Source organism: Myzus persicae, unplaced genomic scaffold, assembly GCF_001856785.1.
Source record: "Myzus persicae strain clone G006 unplaced genomic scaffold, MPER_G0061.0, whole genome shotgun sequence".
In the NCBI taxonomy this organism is placed as follows: Eukaryota; Metazoa; Arthropoda; class Insecta; order Hemiptera; family Aphididae; genus Myzus; species Myzus persicae.
The window spans coordinates 708780-729179 of NW_019100470.1; the positions used below are offsets into that span (position 1 = coordinate 708780).

The 20400-nt window shown below is 29.1% G+C and overlaps 1 protein-coding gene and 1 long non-coding RNA gene across 4 annotated transcripts; both read right to left on the reverse strand.

Moving 5' to 3' along the window:
* Nucleotides 1-622: 622 nt before the first annotated feature.
* On the reverse strand, nucleotides 623-18341 carry LOC111026295. 3 transcript variants are annotated; one of them, XR_002603683.1, is made up of 2 exons: nucleotides 16321-18341; nucleotides 623-752 (listed from the first exon to the last, which is right to left on the reverse strand). It is a non-coding gene; the product is annotated as an uncharacterized LOC111026295 (long non-coding RNA). The 3 variants fall into 3 exon arrangements; XR_002603681.1 differs by lacking the exon at nucleotides 16321-18341 and adding an exon at nucleotides 1889-2604; XR_002603682.1 differs by lacking the exon at nucleotides 16321-18341 and adding an exon at nucleotides 831-1589.
* Nucleotides 6657-13872, reverse strand: LOC111026284. The gene has a single exon (XM_022304340.1). It carries the CDS (start codon nucleotides 9199-9201, stop codon nucleotides 8593-8595), a length of 609 nt encoding a protein of 202 aa, XP_022160032.1. The 5' UTR covers nucleotides 9202-13872; the 3' UTR covers nucleotides 6657-8592.
* Nucleotides 18342-20400: the final 2059 nt, after the last annotated feature.

Genomic DNA, 20400 nt, shown 5'->3' on the forward strand with positions numbered 1-20400 from the left:
TGTTGATCTATTTCAAGACTTCAAAAGATTTCTTCTTAGCTGGCAATGTCTTCACAGTAGTCACACCAGAAACACAGGTATCTATTGGCTAAGGAGAGTGAATATTATAAAAATATTTATCATGTCTAATATTTTTAAACTATACTTTTAATTAATTCTTCATAATTTTTTTGTCTTAAGTGTACTTTTATGGTAAATATTAAAGGATTTAGATCGAAAATAATGTTATTTTTTATTAGTTCTCTTCAAGTTCATCTGTATTTCTTCAACAGGTTTTAACATTGATTTTTTATGGCACAATACTTTTATTAGTGTGTTGCAGGTCTTTTTATTTTTTGTGTTTTTTAATATAAACAAATATTAAATTGTATGTTCATGTTGCACATAATATTCCATGTATTCTATAAATTACAAATTTGATTTTGTGAAAGTACAGATGGATTAGACATAGTACCTATTTAAATGTGGCTTATTTTTTTTATTGTTAGTTTTTAATCTTTTAAACTTTATAGTAAAAAAAAGTGTTAAATAATTTTACAATTTTCAGTTGCCAAGATTATAGATATTACCTAATAGGTAATGATGATTGTGGATTATGAGGAAGAAAAAATAATCAACCTACTCTAACAAATCACATAGAATATAATGTGAATGGGTAAAATAATAAAAATACATAGTTACGTCGTCGACCTCATCCGTAAGACTTTATGTTTGGGCATTTGTGTAATTCTTATCAGCTGAACTTTTGACACCTAGAATGAAACGTGTTTATTAAGACGTGAAATAAGTTATAACTTAGCAGAATAAACTTATTGACAACATATGATTACAGATGTTGAAGGTTGTGGATATTGGCTTATATGCCGAACATTTAATCTTTTAACATGCCCATCGCCCATGTCCTACAAAATTAATTTTTTGTATTATAGGTTGTTCATTAAATATAATTTATTGGATAAATAAAAGCATGGCTAAATATGTGTATATATTTAGCCATGAATAAAAGTAACAATTTATGTATGTTTATCTTGTTTATAAGAATTACATTTGCATTGATGATTAACATTTAATGATATTTATCATTTTCGTATGATTAGATCATTCACAATAATATAGTGCGTTGTAGTAAAATAAAATGGAAATTGCTAATCTACGTTTATTGTGACAATAAAATTGGAAGGATTGAGTTGTCAAGATAAATTTCAATCAATTTGTATGCACATAAAAAATAGAATACATTACGTGTAACTTTATTGTGACAATACACGGAAATTATTATATAATATTATTGTATTATACTCGCAAATATTTTTCCTGTGTAAAGGGGTAAGGTGTTATGCAGATTTAGTAGTTAATACAATTGCGGTCTGGGCAGATGAGATTTGAGGAGGAGGTGCACAGCCTCTGAAATAAAATACACCTACTTATTAGATCAGACGACAAAGCAATATTTTATGACAATTGTAAATGAAAAAAAAAAACATTGATAACAGTTAAACTTTTAATTGGTACCTTTTCGGGTTTTTGTAGGTATACAAAAAAGTTATTGAACTACTTATAAATTATAATACCTATATAAGTAAATTTGATTTGGATATGTTCAATATTTAAAATTTTAGTGGTTACTCATTATATATTTACATACACGTGTTCATGAACAAATTTAATTAATTTAAAATTTCGGATTACACATTGAATATTTGATAACCCTAAAGGTTATACTATTATAGATGTATACAGAGTACATCCGGGTTTTGCGGCCTGCGCCATACAACTATGGACCGTGTGGTAGCTCAGAGGAGCTAATTACGAGCCATAGAGGTTCAGGCGCCGCTACTGCGACGCCCGGGTCGTCATAGGGACCACCAGCACCGCGACGAGCGCGTACCTTTCTGATTTCGGTCGGCTTTCGCCTTAGGGTTCCGTCCTCTCACTAAGGTTCAGTGATTGTTTACTATCTAGCGCTGGTCCCACGGCCACCGCGTTGCAGCCGAGATAGGCACCTCAACCTTGAGGGGCACTGTTTTCGGAGCGGCATGCCGGTCCGACGTACAGTGGGGCTCCCCTCTCCCGCGGCACTGACTGGGTTTTGAGTTGACGTCAGTTGGTCAACCCGAGATGTTGCCATCTCTCCCACTATTCTAGCTACCCAGGCCGGCTAGTGGTTGGCCTTGTTGTCCCATTTGGTCCCCATCGACCTAATGGGACTAGGGTACTCCGGGCACTGGATGATAGGATCCTTTGTGACCATCATTGTTCCCTGTTTGATCCTTATAGTCGCCTCTTACGATCAAGTTGGATCAGACTGATGCTGCAATTCTATTCCCCAGCAACAGGGTTAATAGATGTATACAATGACGTTATTGTATAATATGCCTATGGTTAAAATGTGCAACACTTATTTATGAAATATGACTGCTAGAGCCACAGCCCATAGAGCAGGGGCGAGTACCTTTTCGTAAGAAAGAGCCATTTTTTCGAAAAAATGACAAAAACCATGAAGTCCAGGGAGCCGAACAGGTTTGAATAACCTTATTTGAGTTGTAGTTAGTATAGACAGTATATTATAGAATATTAGAATAAAGATAGTATTATTATTTCATTGAAAAAAAAATTGGTAGACATTAAAAACATAATGATACATCTTACGTCTTAAATTTAGTATGTATAGAAAATCTTTGTTTCATTAATTCATTATTATTAATATTATTTATACAAATATAATATTATTTAATTAAATACAATAACACAAAAAAACGTATCTACTTAATATTAGTGGGAATTTTCCAAAGAGCCGCAGGTTCCCGACCCCTGCCATAGAGGTAAATTTAATGTGATGCACAACTTTTAAATAATATACTATATAGAAATTGGGTTGTTTTATTTCAGAAAACGTCAACGTTTTTGAAAATATTACTTTTTATAATTTAAAACCATTACAAAACAACATTTATGAAAAGAATGTAATTTTTACTGTTGAATGACATTATTTTAAATTCATATTCCAAAGAAGTTTTATTCAGAGTATTTCAATCTATAAAAATCTCGGACAAATTGCTTATTAGTTATATTTTTTTAAATTTAGATGAGCGGTGTAGTACTGAGTAGTGCCAATACCCATATTTTACGGGATACACACTACACCTGTACCGAATTTCACTCCACTGACCCAAACATTAGATACTCATGAAGTTTACTCCTTATTTTTTTCATAAAAAAAACATAAACTACTCGTCTAAAATTCGATTTCTATGTATTGAAAAAATGTTTTTTTTTTTTTTAATACGTTTGACAAGACGACGATCTGCAGTGATATTTTCACAATATTTTGTGTCATTTCACAGCAATCAAACATACCATAATTATATTTATTTATATTCAAACACTGCCCCTGATAATGAGAAATTTTTACTATTTTTACTACTAACCTTGGGGTGTAGTTTTTGCCTATACCAAGTGCCGCACGCAAGCAGCCCCCGTTCAAACTTCAAACGCTCATGCAAAAATAATGTGGATTCATTTTTTTAAATTTCAACAAACAGCAATTTACGAGGAATCTTATGTTACATTTTAAAGTTTTTTTTAACCACCGAATACTTTTTATCGATATTAATTAAAAAAAAAAAAAATTTTATCGGAAATATCATATGCCTATAACTAGCTCAGCTTATTAGTAGTTTGTAATTATTATATTACACTAAATGAAAGCAACACCAAATTTTCGTTAACTTATATATTATATCACTAGTCAGTAGTCACTATTTCTATAATACTCAAATATTACATCAAACGAACAAAATTAATACTCTCATATTGCCGCCAAAACTTCATTAAATGTCGAGAAACGTTTTTATCAGGTTTGGATATGATAACAAAATCATAATAACAAAAAAGTTTGTCCAGATGGTAAATATTAAATTATTTACACACAATATTATAGTTCATTTTTACCTGTTTGATGTTATACCCTAGGTTACTCTAAATTTTTTTTCATAGATTTCCTAAACTGAGGGTCAAAAAGTTTGAAATTTTTTTTTAATATTCCGGCATCCGGATGTCCTCCAAATATATACTGGCCGGGGCAAGTGACCTTAAAACCCTCTTTCAAATCCGGCCCTGGGTCGTGGTCACACAAAATTTGAACAAAATTTTACAACAAAGTCGTTCAACGGCGATGACAAAGCTTGGCCGATCCGGACGCAGTGGCTACCAGTACGGTTACTCACACAACGTACAATGGTTGCGGGTGGGCTTACGCTGACGAAGACTGGTACTGGACCAGTTCTGAACCCAGGCAGTCGATGTCATGCACAATGATCACCTCGAGTTCAGTTCTCACCGAAGTCCAGAGTCGCAGGTCGAACAGCCAAATCGCAAACGAGAAGAGCATGAGATGTCAGGTAAGAACCAAATAAATAAATACTTACACTCAGTATCCTCATCGAGTTGCAGGTAGGATATAATTTATTGGTAGTTGTTAGCTGTTGTACAAATTGATAATAATATGCATACGTGAAAAGCGAAATAATACATCACGTTAAATTGTAACTCATACTAATTAGCTCATTTTGGTTGAATAATACTAAAAAATCTCAACTATATAAGTTCAGAAATCACAATTTTTGTATGGAAATTTTAAGTTTATTTAAACAAAAGTATTTTGAAACGAAGTGAAACAATTTGAATTATTTTGTTGTAACTCAAAGATATTTTTCGTCAGGATTTAAATATTTTATTAATATTATTATATTTTAATTATATAATGATATTTTAACTTTGACTAATATGGTAATATACCTAGTAATATGATATAATATACGTCTTAGTGATATTGGCTGACATAATGTCATATTATATTGAAATAATATAAACAAACATATTATCCATTATACTTGACACTTAGGTACCTAGGATACCTGTAAAGTAGGGTGGTTCCAACTTGGAACTTGCCTACATTTTATTAATTCTGTGTCTGTACAACCTTTTGGAGTTGTAAAATAGTTTCAATATTCAGTGATGTTTGACATTCGTATCACACGAATGCCATCGTCATACAATGTTACTTTATTGTGAATCACTAAGGTCCATAATATATATTTATTATCATAGTGGTGTATCTAACAGGGAGATGGGATGGCCTTAGAATATCAAAACTTATTTCTATAAAATATAAAAATTTTAACTGTGTCGTGCCGTCTCGTGCGTATATACCTATTCACGTTGTATTGAATTTAGCTCAAATCTTTGAATCTATTGACCTCTGTCACATCTGAAGTCTGCTTATAAGGCGAGCGGATACGAAGTTTTACTGTTTATTCTCAAATATTAAAAATGAATTACTTTTTAATTAATGGTATGTGTTAACATTATTACATAAACAATTAATTATATGTTTTTTGGTCACGGCTCTGCTTCCTCTTATATCACTTCGATATAACGGTAATCCACACCAGGGGCGTCATTTCAGTTTTTTTCTGGGTGTGAAAACTTTTAGACAAGCCAATATTGACATTTCCCCAGGCCACTAAAAAAAAATATATTTATACATATAAATGTAGATAACCTATGCAAACCTATGTAAATATTCTTTCCTTCCCTTTTATAGTTCTATAATTGAAACTCGCAACGACTAATGAAACTTTTAAATAGCTAGAAATTCAAAGAATTAAAAGCTTTTAAACAATTAAAGCAACCAGCTAAAGCCATTTCACTGTTAATTGAAAAAAAAACGCTAATAAGGTATAATCAATAAGCCTGATACACAAAAATATACAACAACTTGAAAAAATATACATTTTATTTATATTACCTATATATATAAAATCATAATGTACGAGCTTAAGTTAATTTTGACGACGGGCTGGAGTATTAATGGCGGGCCCATTGTTGACACTTTTTTAAATTAGTGGTGCCGTTGCACACCCTGCTCCCCCCAAATGACGCCCCTGACCCACAATGAACTTACTGTTCTTGCCGTTTTCGGTATCCATAGATATGCAGATATGCTAAACTGTGTCATAGAACAGAACGGCGGTATTCACCTCCCAGCTTTTGATGTATTTAACAAAAGGTATACTTACCTGATTTGGATAGTGCATTTTCTGATCGAAGATAACGTGTGTAAAACGATTTTCTAAAATAAATCATTCGGAGTTGGCGTGATGAACAATTTGTACCTTTGTTAACGCCTCTATATTATATTTGGTAAATTAATTCTATTCTGTTTAACATTATTTATAATACTTACTGGTCCGACGATTCACAGAGACATTTTCACGGTATCGAGTCTTTTTTCGTCAGTCGAATGTGCGATAATTATTATTACTGTACGACGTTACAAATATGAAAATATACGTTTTGGACCGTCAGCGTATAGTTTTTGCCTATATCTAGTCCCTGGCGTATATTCTAGTACTATCATTGCCTATTATTGGCATTATAGGTAAGTACCTATAGTAATAATATGATAATTTAATTTTTCCTTGAACTGTTCGGTGAAGTTGTGCTAAGTCGCAGTTAGTAACGTTTAAATAAGTCGACAAGAACTTACATATGTTTTTTCTTTAATTTTATGAGTTAAATTTTGAAAATGGAATAATTTACATATTAGATTATAATGAACCTATATGAATAAACATATAAATATATAATACATGTTTTACATGGATGACAAAAACATTTATTAGATATTTTAATGGCAATAATACACTTCAGTTATAACCTATGCTAAATTTATACTAATATTAAATATATATATATTATTATATAAAAAAAATATAAAAAATATTTAGTATGAAGAGACGAAGAGTATGTGAACAGCGTGGTTTTGTTCGAAGTTTTGATGGCCTGGAATTTATGTGTTCACACTGTGGGTCAAAATAGATTGTGTGATATAACTTATATCGTATAAGCTATATTTTAATTTTCAATATACTGACAGTTTATTTGTGAATTTTATTTCATTCATATCATAATGTAATAGAAAATTGGTAAATCAGTTCTGTTAATTTGAATGGTATTTCTTCATAATTGCTATTTATTCGTCGCTGTACATAATTGTTTTGCTGGTAGGTAGTAATACGTAATACCATCGTATTATGACGCGTTTATTAATTTATTCCTTCATAAAATGCATTTTACGATTTAAATGTTGTTTAGTTTTATGCGGGTGTTTGTACCTCATAGAATAAATAATTCATACATATGCGATTTCCGTGTTGATAATATTTGAAACAAATATTCATCTAATAAACATGTCAGTTATAGCTTTAAATATAATCATTGCTCACGCTCTATTAGGTCCCAAGTGCTTGGAATAAATAGTGTGGAACTTGAGATGACCCTGGAGTTGAAGTTTGTGAAGTTTTCTCTAGTCGTACAATAATGATAGTTCAATCAAATATACATTTAACATGTTGCCTATATAGTTACATATTTATTTTTTTATTGAACATTTTTTTTTTTTTTGGTATAATGATAATGAATAATGTGTACAATATAAAACGTGCCTATACTTAATAACATGATAACAAAAACCAATGCATTTAATATTATTTATCAAAAATTTCTAGTTTAAAACATCAATTTAAATTTAAATTTAGTTAGTGTTATTTTATTACATATTTATAGGCTTTAATACAATCAATTTGATGATAACCAGTATTTGTTTTAAATTTAACACATCAAAAGATTATTAAACATTAATGACATAAGATATCACCGATTCCGAAAATATAATCATATAAGCACAAGTCATCTTAAATTTTAGGAGGTTTAAATTCTAATATAAGTGGTGTTTTAATTTTAACTTTCTATAGCTACAAATATTTATTATTAATTTGTTTTAGTTGTTAATATTCTATTATTATTATAATCATGGCGTGAAGAATACTCTGTGTTTTTTACGACTCCTATTGAGCGTCTATAAAGGCATTTTGATTATTTGATATTGTGCCTCAACACCTTAAGGGGTCCTTCAGTTTTCAACAAAATATGACCTAAAAATATATACCTAAACGCACAGGACTTTTAGAGTAAAACAGAAAATAAAAACAGATCGTGTATTCGGTCCGGTAGGACACACAATATAAATATAATACAGTGAGTCCTCCTTTAACGGAACCTCTAAATAGCGGACACCTCCAAATAACAAAAAACTTTTTGTTGGGGAAAAAACTACAAACTTTCTACCAACTGAACACTCTGAATAGGGAAAAAATTTCAGTAGCTGAGGCCTGAGAGTATCGGGTATTTAGAGGTTTCACTGTTTATATTAGAACATTATAATGTGTGTGTGTTTTTATAATTTAAATGAATATTTATCGTTTGTGTATCGATAGATAATGTAAGTCTTGAATAACAATAATATACAAAAAATTGTTAATATTTAGTAGGCATAATGGAATTAAATGAAAATATATTAATCCAATAAATAAATTTAATTTAATAACGCTTTTTAAAATACAATTTGTTTTTTTTTTTTGTTTTTTATTGAACTTATTGAATAAATAAAAATGGTCTCACAAATAAAATAAAAATATGCTATTATAAGTTTTGGTTTGTGGAAAATATGAGCTTATATAAATGTAGGTTTTAGGTGCATCTTATTTCATATTCAAGTTCTCCATTTTTGTCAAGTGGCAATAATTCTAAAACGACACTGCCACATTTTACGGTATACCTCAAACCAGTGACATAAGTAATTTTGCAAATTAATCCTTTTATTACTGACTTCGTATATTGCACTTGAAATTTATCACATTTTGTTTTTTCAAGATAATAAAATTGGGCATAGTCAATTGTAAATACTCTAGTGGAGCTTCCAGTTCTAACTATATATCTGTTCGAAAAAACGCTAACTAAATCATGTAACTTTTCGTTATTAACGAGACTGCTGTATGCGGCACCAGTTAACTCTTCATCACTTATACTCAAGTCAGTTCCCGAGAGTGAATTCATGAGTTCGTCATTATACGTAATCGAATTATGGTATTCATTATGGTCACCATCAAAATCTTTCCACTCTTCTACTTGGTATTCAAAATCTGTCGGAAGAAATACAACGGATTCCGTTGAATTCAGAAACATTAAATTGTTTTTTATAAAAAAATTGGAAATTGCATCACAATCTTTTGAAGATACAGTGGTGAAAATAAAATTAATTGAAATAAAAACCAAAACTAATTCATTCATAGAACTCATTATTAATTAGTATTTTAAATAATGTCTTGCAAATTGAGATTAATTTATCATTTATTGTAATAACAATTGTACCTCAAATTATAGAAACTATGTACAACTGAATTATTAAACCAAGTATACAATATTATAATTTGGTAATGATGTGATTAATTTTAAAATTTGTTTAATATTAATAGGGTTTAGCCGTTTTAGGTGTATAAACTACAGATTAACAAATAATACAATAATATTATATTTTTACTTATTAGTTCTGACAGAGAATTCGATAAGCTTTTATTAAAAATACTTACAAACGACTTTTTTGTCCTCAGAAGAAGAGTTTCGGTTTTGGATAGTGTCGAAAAAGAATCAAAATTTAAATTTGTTAATAAGAGTAAAAATTTTGGCGAGCTCTTATGTCACCTTTTCAAAGTCTTTAAGAACACTAAAAATAAAATGTACCTACTCTACTCGTATTTATATCCAATCCTACTCAGTATCAGAGAATGTGTCTGGTTGTAATTGGCTCGATCTAATCAAAACAGGCTTCTCGGGTTTTTCTATAAAATTGTAGGATGTGCCGGGGATAAAATATTCATAACTTGAGTAGGTAATGGTAATGATTATTTAAATAAACTGGTTGCTTAAGGTATTTTTTATTGGTATTTGAATGCTATTACTACGTGTGCTAACTCCTAATACGTATTATTATATGCCATTTTTTTAAAGTGATTTAAAAACAAAAAATTGTATCAAAAATTCAAAAGTGATGAAAACAATATTTTAATAAATATACCTTGGTACTATGATAATATTTAGATTACCTATAGATCGTTGTTATTATATCAAAATGTAGGTAAAAATCATTAAAAGTGTACAATTGAGTTCCAGCTGAATTGCGATATTATAAGGTACATTCTGCAACAAATTTACATGTGATAAAATACATTATACTTTACTTATGAATTATGATTATTTTGGGTTTAAAACATTATTATGTTAATTGTTATGTACTTTTTGTATTGTTATATTGTATGGACGTTAGTTTTAATTGTTATTTGTGTAATCGTGGCATGAAAGTATACTCTGTGTTTTAGAATCTGAGAGGAGCTATTGGATTTTACTGTACTATAAAATCTTTTTTTTATCATATCAATATTTTTTTCATCAGAAAATTTCAAACACTCAGATATAGAGGTACAGCATAATATATTATAAATAATAGATACTAACAACAAATTTGTGTTGGAAAGTTTCAGTAGGTATGGGATATTGTAAAAAACCGTGGATAGTTTGAATTTTTGCTTGACGTTAATATAACGGTGTATATAAACCTTTAAAATACGAACACTAATAGTTATATATATTGTAAATTCGTTTTTGTATACGAACCCTATCCAATCGTGTCATGTTTTAATTAACTTGATCTTGATGCTGTGATGCAGAACTTCAAGATTTTAATAATATTTTTATTTTGACAATAAACCGGTTGTCTCAATTGGATTTTCCTAACAATACATTTTGGTTTAAATTATTCGTCAGAATCAGTCATAACTCATGAGTATCACCTATATTATATCAGGGCATACAAAAATCAACAAGGTATGGTGACCATAAATGCTGAACGATAAGGATTGAAAAAATAAATGAAATTAAAATAAGTGAATAATCGTTTATCGTGCAATACAGACTTCATATTGTATTTTATGTGAGTTAAAGTTTTTATTCGGCACTCATTACACCTCTAAATAGTATTTTATACAATAGGAACTTCCAAGGTGTGATTTTATCTGTTTTCTAAAAATACATAGGTACGTATTTTTACATAATTTTTTTTTAAAAATGTTTGAATATACAGTTTGTGTTCAAAACGTTTATGCGTCCATCTTAAATTACCGAAAGTCGTTTCCGATATTTTAGTTTGTACAGTGTTTTTCTTCAAGGGTGTGGAAAAACTTTCAGCAAACATTATTGAACAAGTTTGAATATATATTAGATATAATGGAATTTAAATTGTGCAAAATATTGAGCTAAAGTCTAAAATTAATCATTTTTTATAACGATTGCGCTTAGCACACTAAACTTGTACTTTAAACATCTTTAATATTATACGAGCATTCATTCATATAAGACTATAGGTTCATTTATATTAATATTTCTTACAAATATTTGTCTATTTCATTGATACATCATAATATTACATTTTTGAAATTCAGTTGGTATTTGTAACGTGATTTATGAATGTCATAAATAATTATTCGTTTTGAATAATACAATTAAAAATTACTTCATTGAACAAATCACGATATTATAATATTATTTAGTTTGGTTTCATTAAAATAATGAGTGTAAGGAAAATGTTTAGGTTATACATTGTATTTCGGCTTCAAGTTCACCTATTTCGTTGATAGGCATAAATTCTAATCCGATTTTGCCACAATTAACCTTATACCTTACGCCAGCCATATATTTGATTTTGCAAATCAATCCTTCTATTCTTGTCGATATGTATTGAAGTTGAAACTTATCACAATTTTTAGATACAACATTTATATTATTGATATATTTAAACGAAAATACTCTTGTGCCATTTTCAGTCAAAATAATATATCTGTTTGGAAAAACTGTTATGATTTCTTGTGATAGTTGGTTGTCAACGAAACTTTTGTAAATTGCATTCGTCAACTTTTTATCACTTATATCCAAATCAGTGTTAGAGAGAGACAGTTTGTATTCGTCATTATACGTAATCAAATTATAGTACACATTGTCATCTTTTACATTCGCCCAGGTTTCTAAATAAGGTTCTAAATTAGACGATGGGATAAATATAACGGATTCTGTTGCATTCATCATATACATTTTATTATCTATTAAAAAATTTGAAATTAATTCACAGCCTATCGATAATACACCGTATACCATGAAATTTGCTATAATAAAAACCGAAACTAATTTTTGTATACAACTCATCGTGTAGTATTTAAAATTAACTAACAATTTGATACTATATACTATGAAATAATTTATTTCAAATTAGAAAATATGTATGACTTAGGTTTTAAGCCAAGGATATGTGAATATTTTATAATGGATGTGTAAGATACGATTTATTTTTAAAATTTTTATTATACCAATATGGTTTTAGCCATAATTAACTATAAAATATAATAAACTAATGATACAATACGATATTACTTGTTACTTTTTAGCTTTCAAGTTATTTTCAATTATAACCTAGTTCTGGATTGCAGATTTTTCCAATTACAACATTTCGATATAGTTATTATTTATAAAAATACTTACAATCGATATTTGTCATCGGAAGTGTTGGTTTTGGATATTGTCAATAGCAGAAAAAAATTTTAATTTAAAAATATTAGTAAAATGTTATGCTGAAATCTTTAATACCACAAGTCTCAAACAATACTAAAATAAAAATGTTCTATCTCCTCGTATTTATATCTCAACCCTACTCATCCTCATCAACTGTAGTAGAACTGATGTAATTGGCTTGATTTTATAAAAACTGGCTTCTTGGATTTTTCCATGTAATACTAGGTGTGTCCGTGTATTAAAGAGGGGCGGAATATTAATATGCGACAGTAGTCAGTCGATGAATTTTGAGTTTTTCACGAACCATATAATATTATTTATCATCACATTATTACATTATCACACGGTTACAGGAATATTGCATTGATATTCTTATACATCGTAAAAATGATGTGTTGATTTAAACTATTAAATTATGTTTTGGTTATTGTACCTAATTTACGAAAAAAATACTTTGTTGATTTACAGTATATAAATTCCACAAGCCATTAATAAACACATGGCAGTATTTACCTTCATTATTGTAGTGGAGGTTATTTCTGCCCCCAGCAGAGGGTTTCACCTTATTTGGCCCCACAAATTCTTTTAAACTCAAAATTTAATTTTGTTTTTTCATATAGTTAAAAACCAGAGGTATTCGCCAAGCTTGAAAGATATTCACGGGCAAATAGAGTGAAGGTCAGTCTTAATTATACGTATCGTTGTGAGTAGCAAAAAAAAAATACTGCGCAAAATGACTGCAGATTGTGAGCCCAGAGGATAACTCGTAATTAAAAAAATTGTTATTTATTTCCTTTTTATTTAAAAATCAGAGGTAGTCGCCAAACGAGTTGTTGTTGATACTATGACGTATGCTTATAAGTGGACGGGCTAGTATAAAAACCAGTATAATATATTAAATGTACTTCTCGTCATTGAACGTATTTTGTTTCATTTAGAATACATTGAAAATATTCAAACTGAATAAAAACAAAATCTTAAGTGCCATAAACTTAGATCAAGACATCGATCTTGATCGAATACGTTTATATTAAAAATAAAGTTTTTGACAATATGAAAACTAAAACAATTTAAAAAAATGTATTTTTAGAAAAAGTAGTATTGCTTTATTTAAAAGACCAGTTAGGGGTTCATTGGGTGTTCTGACGGTTTGTATAAATAATATTACTATTACACTCGAGATGAATAGTTTATACGTATGCGTAAGTCGTAAGTACCTATAATACTCGCCTAAATAAGTATAATTACAATAAATGTAATAACTCTATAACTTATTTTTAGCTATCAGCAAATTGGGAGTGTAATTTACGTATGCTATATAGTTGATTCGATTATAAAAAAGAATAAGTAGGTAGGTACTATGTAATAAAGTAAAAATAAACCTATGCAAAATATATAAATTTATAAAATTAAAACAATTCTTGACTTATTGATAATTTGATAAAACATAGTTATTATTATCTTTGTTATAAGATAAATAAACAAAAAAAAATTGATTAAATATATTATATATCGCACACATAATGTAATCAATATAGCTATTGTCTAATTTTCAATATTACATTTTAAATTTAAGTAGGCACCTTCATTTTTTATGTGGATAAGTAAGTCATACAGTCATATTATACCCATGTATTCCATAAACTCATGTAAATTATTAAAATAGTATACGAAAATGATAAATCAAGGAACACATAAACATACAATAAATTCAATATTATTTGAAGAAAAACACAAGTTAATTATTATTACGCTTATACTCAAGGACATAATATTTTATTTAAAAATAACTAAAGACTCAATATTTAATGTGCAGAAAGTTGATCAACATAGCCGGGCGCATATTCTTAACTGAATTCAGTTTAACTGTCTCAGCTCATTTGCTTCATTGACCTATAAATGTTTACAAGACTAAAAATACAAATATTGGTGCTAAAATGTAACTTTAAATATTTAAAATAATTAAATAATAAATACCTATAGTTCATATAATTGTGTGGTATTATTTAATTTACGTGGTTCGAGTAGAATATATTATTTTTTTACACTCTAACAGGTCCGTGATATCGTCTCCTATGTCTTAAATTCTGAAACGTATTTATTATTTTCTTTTGGTACAATTTTTAAATATAAGTAGTGCAAACGACATTTGTATTCAAACTCTACTAAATTATAGATACACCGTGATCAAGTGACGATACTTTTGATCATAATATTTTGTTCTGTTAAGCCTGATCTTTTTTTTTGTCAGTAACTCGACAAAAAAATGTTTTTTAAATCAACAAACACAGCACCACCGCTGACGCTACTGGTGTTTGCTCGATAGCATTAAAAACATTTTTTATTATAATCGTGATACCAGACTTCGAGGGTTCACTTTATTTCATATTAATTAATCAATAATTATACTCTCGTGTGTAAATCCACTCCTACTGGCCGCAACCACACGGTCACTTCACAACGGATACCCCAACGGCCATATTATCTGATTGGAACTTTTAAAAATTATTACACGCGTTAAACAATTTTTAAGAAATGTCTTTGAGCCAAGCTCACGAGGAATGGGGTGCAGAGTGCAAAAGGCCGTTCCTCATTTCTTATATAATATCTATATGGAAGTGATGCAAAGCGACTAACCATCGGTGTTTGTCAATAGATCTTGTTACAGAAAGTGTTGTTGTATGTATGGACCTTGATCTTGAACATGTTATACATTTCTTAGTGAACCTTCTTTGACATTGGCTGTGAGATGCTATTAGACTTACATCGATGGCGCTTATTATATTTAAATATAAAAGTGGAGTAGAAAATAGTTTAAATTTATATTTTTACGTAATATTTATACCTAGGTTCATTAAACTGCATCATATTATCTGTTAGAAAAATAATATCATAGAGTAGCTAATTATTTGTGTAAAAAATGATATTTTAACGACTTATAATATAATTAATTATCACTTATAATAAAAAAAATAATACTACGCACAACTGCGTTTTTGTGAATCAATGTGTAGCTAAAGTTCAATGTTTAATCTGTACATATTGTATCGCACTGGGCATAACCATTTTCATCGATGGGGATTAACAACAATTTGACTTTTTCACATTTAATGTTGTATCTTACACCAGTGGTGTACATAAATTTGCAAATCAACCCTGATATCGCTGATTCTTTATTTCGAACCATGAAGTTTATACAATTTGGTTTCAATATATTATACCTGACGCCATATTCTAATGAAAAGGCTATAGAATTTCTAGCGTTTGTACGCACAGTGTACCTATCAGGAGAAACACTAAGTACATCGCTTGAAAGTTTGTTATCAATGAGACTTTTGTAAACGGCTTTAGATAATTCTTCATCATTTATAGCCAATTTAGTTTTCGAGAGTGACTGTACTCTTTTACTATTAAAACTAACTTCGTTTCTTATATAGCAATCTTCGCCTTCTACACAAGTCGGTTTTTTCCACTCAGCCTCCCTAAACTTATTATAATTAAATAACGTGGGAAGAAATACTACTGATTCCGTTGCGTTAAACATAATTAAATTTTTTTCCAAGAAAAAATTTGACATTGCTTCACAATCTTCCGCTCTAATTGACAACATTAAATTGATAGCGATAAAAATCGAAAATGAAATAAAATAATTTATAAAAGACATTTTTGAAACTGCAAACATTAAGATTTAATCAAACGAAATAATAAAAGCTGGTTTATGGTTATATTACTTTCATAAATCCGGGAATAGTGTTCGGATTACAAAATACTATAAATGTACAAATTATTTTTCAACATACTTACGATGTGTTCGTGTACTGGAAAAATGTCTGAGCAAGAAGTCAAAAAAAAATTTAATTTAAGTTGGAACTTATGGTAAAATAACAAAATAGAGTTTCACTGGGTATAACGATAAAAATATATATATTATATGATATTATATCTTACGCTTATTAAACGTATACTAACAATAAAATGGACGCCATAGTGGTATTTATATCCAAACCTTGTCCGGCCTCAATAACCGTATTGAGATGTAATTGGCTTGAACACAAACGTGATACAAAACTTACTCCTGAATCGCAAAAGAATCATTAAATTTACATATATACCTACAGGATGTTCCACGACTTAATATATATAATATAATATAATGTTGATACTAATTCACACATTTAAGAATAAACTTTATGAGTGTATTTAATATTTAACGGTTTACAAAGCGGCGATGTATTGGTTTTGTTGAGGTAGTGACTAGTGATTTAGTTCTGTTGCCCGCCGTTATAATATACAGTGTCGTGTTAAGGTGTTATGCCGCTGGAGGCACACGTCTTACCGTCTCATAAATCTATCCCCTCCCAACACCCATCATCCCATCATTACTTAAAAAAAAAAAGTCGCTTAGCTCCTCATCGGACAAGATATTGGTGGGGACACCCACCTCCAGTATACTTATATGTGCAGGTAGCCAGAAGTAGGTAATAATTTCTTATACATAGTTATATATTTATTTTATATACAATATATGTGGGTAATTGATATTTCGTTACTGTAAAAACGAACGGCTCTTGGGGATATATTGTATAACTATAATTAATAATAAATTATTCGCGAGTTTTGATTTACACAAAATAAAACAAAAATGAAATTTGTCGAAAATTCCCTTTTTTCCCAATTTTAATCATTATTATACTAGAAGATCTTTGCTTAACATTCAGAAACACAAAAAAACATTTACAGCCCAGCAAAAGGTAAGTAAAAAATTATTCAAAATAATAAACGAATGTCGTCATCCAATGTTAGGAAAATATTCAGGTGGTTGCTAAAACCATTATAATATGAGTTTAAAAAAACGTTATCAACATTAAAATCCTGTAGCTTCTGTTTCCCGAATGACGAATTAATTGCTTACGAGATTTTGAAGTTAGACATTAGATATTCACCCATAAATTAACTAATGTTCATACAACTATTTTCTTATTTTGTTGTTAATCAAAAACCATAATCGTAGATACTTCTTTTCATTTTTACTTTTAAGTGATTTTTTATTTGTTTATTGCATCCTTTTTTTATAGCATTTAAATATTATTGTTATTAAGTAGGTAGTCTCAAAAGTTAACGTCTATATGTACGTACACATAATATCATCTAACGATCGATTGAATGAATCCGCAGCCAGTATTATAGAATCAATGGATTTCCTGTAAGGTAAGCGAATAAAAAACTATAATATAGGCAAAAATACCTATGAATACACCGACTTTATATGCTTACGGTCAAGAACGACCGAAATTCATTCGGTAGTTCATTGACTATAAGCTGTATATAAAAATAAATAATATTGGGGGTCGTGGAACAAAAAAAAATTGCGCACCACTGGCGCTATATTAATCAACCGACAGCTGATATTTTATGCGAAAACTACTTTTCAAAATACGTAAATCGGTGGATCGGTGTTGAGAACGAGAAATTAAAAACTATATAATATATATATATTATTTACGGCAAACTACACGCGCGTACGTACTAGTGGCTAACGGATCAATGTGTGTTCTTGAAAAAACGAGATTCGCGATGGAAAATATATTTTTTTTAGTATGAAATAAGATGTATTTTTATAAATATTCTGTGCAATAATATATGATTATAGTAGTAGATGTCTTCGATGATGTAAAATACCTACAAGTATAAAATATTTGTGATAAAAACACGTAGGGCTGCCTGGTGGGGAACAATATTAATATATTATCGTGAAATACAAGGTTAAGCCAATACATTATATGGGTACCGGGTGATCCATCTAATGCCAGACACTATTATTATTTCAAAAAATATTTTGAGGCATTACAAAACAATATTTTGAAGAAATTAATTATATTTTTCAATATTCTTTGAAATCTTTTACTTTTTAAAATGAAAATATACCTATGGTCACGGTTTTAATTTCATAATCCAAGAAAGACATTTTTCGGAGTATTTGGATACCAAACAAATAGAATAGCTTATGATACATATGACTACATGAGTTTAATAATAAATTGTGTTATAACTCATAACTTTATAAGTATTTAATGTTTAAAAGAGTGGGGAAGTGGATCAACGTTTTGAGTGGTACCTCCTCACCTCACCATCTAAACTTTAAATACTTATAACTCATACTCGTCCCAAATTCGATTTCTTCTGTATAAAATTATTCGGAAGAATATTGCTCTTTTGAATGTAAAATATAATTTGTATATGTTTTATATTTTCAAAAGAGTTAATGCGTTTTGAAATTATGAGTGTCTGTCTCTTTTGACACCTTTCGAATGTTGTATCCATTTGACATTCACTGTGAAATCCTCTTAAATGTATCATCCGGTATATATTATTTTGACGATTTATAGACATTTAAATAATATGTTTTCAGCGTTTAATGATACGTGGCAGGAAAATTGTAACTATTATTGTGGGTATTGTATAAAAATGTTGTTTTTTGGTATAAAATCGGTGGACTGGGAAATTTCACACAAAACCTGTTTTCGGACAAAATCGAAATCTCATCGTAAGTTGTTATTTTACTTATTGAAAGTTATTACTGATCCTATACATTTATATATATTTTTTGAAAATTGAGTTCACCATGTAGCATATTATTCCGGTGGTCCCTAAAGTCTAAAAATAACGATCAATGCAATTAATTTTCGGAGGTTCTTTAATCTTGTGAAAAATGTTTTATTTCTTTAATTTTAAATTTCACTTAATAATTTTACATTTGTATACAGTGAATACAAACTACTATTCGCTACTACTATAAATATTGTATTGCCATGTAAACTGTATAGGTACACAAACGATTATTATTGAAACTAAAATAATATTATGGTTCGTTAATTATTGAGATGTTTACAAAAATTTAACGATAATATCAATATGTGGTTTAAAAACACATACACAGATCGTCCATTTAAACAAGTAGTCGGGATTTTCTGGGAATAAAAAAGTTCGTTTAGCCTGTTATACCCAAAAAAGGTATAATATGAGCTCAACATATTATTAAGACTGGTTCTTACAATGTCCGGTTAAAGTTAATTGAAACTTAACCGGCAGAGTTCTGGCGTCCTGGCGATAATAAAATCTGTTTACCAACACTTAACCGGGTATTGTAAGAAGTAAGAACGGCCTTAAAGGTACATGGGAAAGATATATAATGAATGAATTAATAAGAACATTGAAGGTATTACGAAAAATCATGTTAATTTATATTGTTGTTCATAAAATAAAACATTATTTTTTTTTTTGAAACTCATTTATTGAGATAAACCATCTATAGTTACAGCATACAGAAATTGCACGATAAGAATATTTGAAGAGTGGCATAGGTACATGCTTGGAAAAAAAACAAAAACAAAAAACATTGATGGAAGAAGCTACCCATTAATATAGGGAGACTTCGATTTGATTACTCATTATAATAGGTATTCATTCATCATTGGTTATTCGGGTACCGCATACACAGTGGTCACCACACCATATTTTTTTTTGTCGGGGGTTGAAAAATAAAAATATAAACTAATGTTTTAGATATGCTATACAACGTGTAAAATATTTGTTTTTGTTCTCTATATTTATATATTAGTGTGGCAAAACATATTTTTGTATAATAATAAATATTACAAATAATAACAAAATAATTTTTACCATGGGGTCATCATATGACATTTTCAACGGGGCGTAATAAACATATGTATATAAAGTTGAATAGTTGTGAAAACATGTTTCTTAAATCTTATTTTTACTAAAATAATTGTTGTTTTTTATATATTCAATAGAATTGACAGCGGGATTATAGGGAGACGAATATGGATAAAATAACATATTGATGTAATACTTTTCTGAATTTCA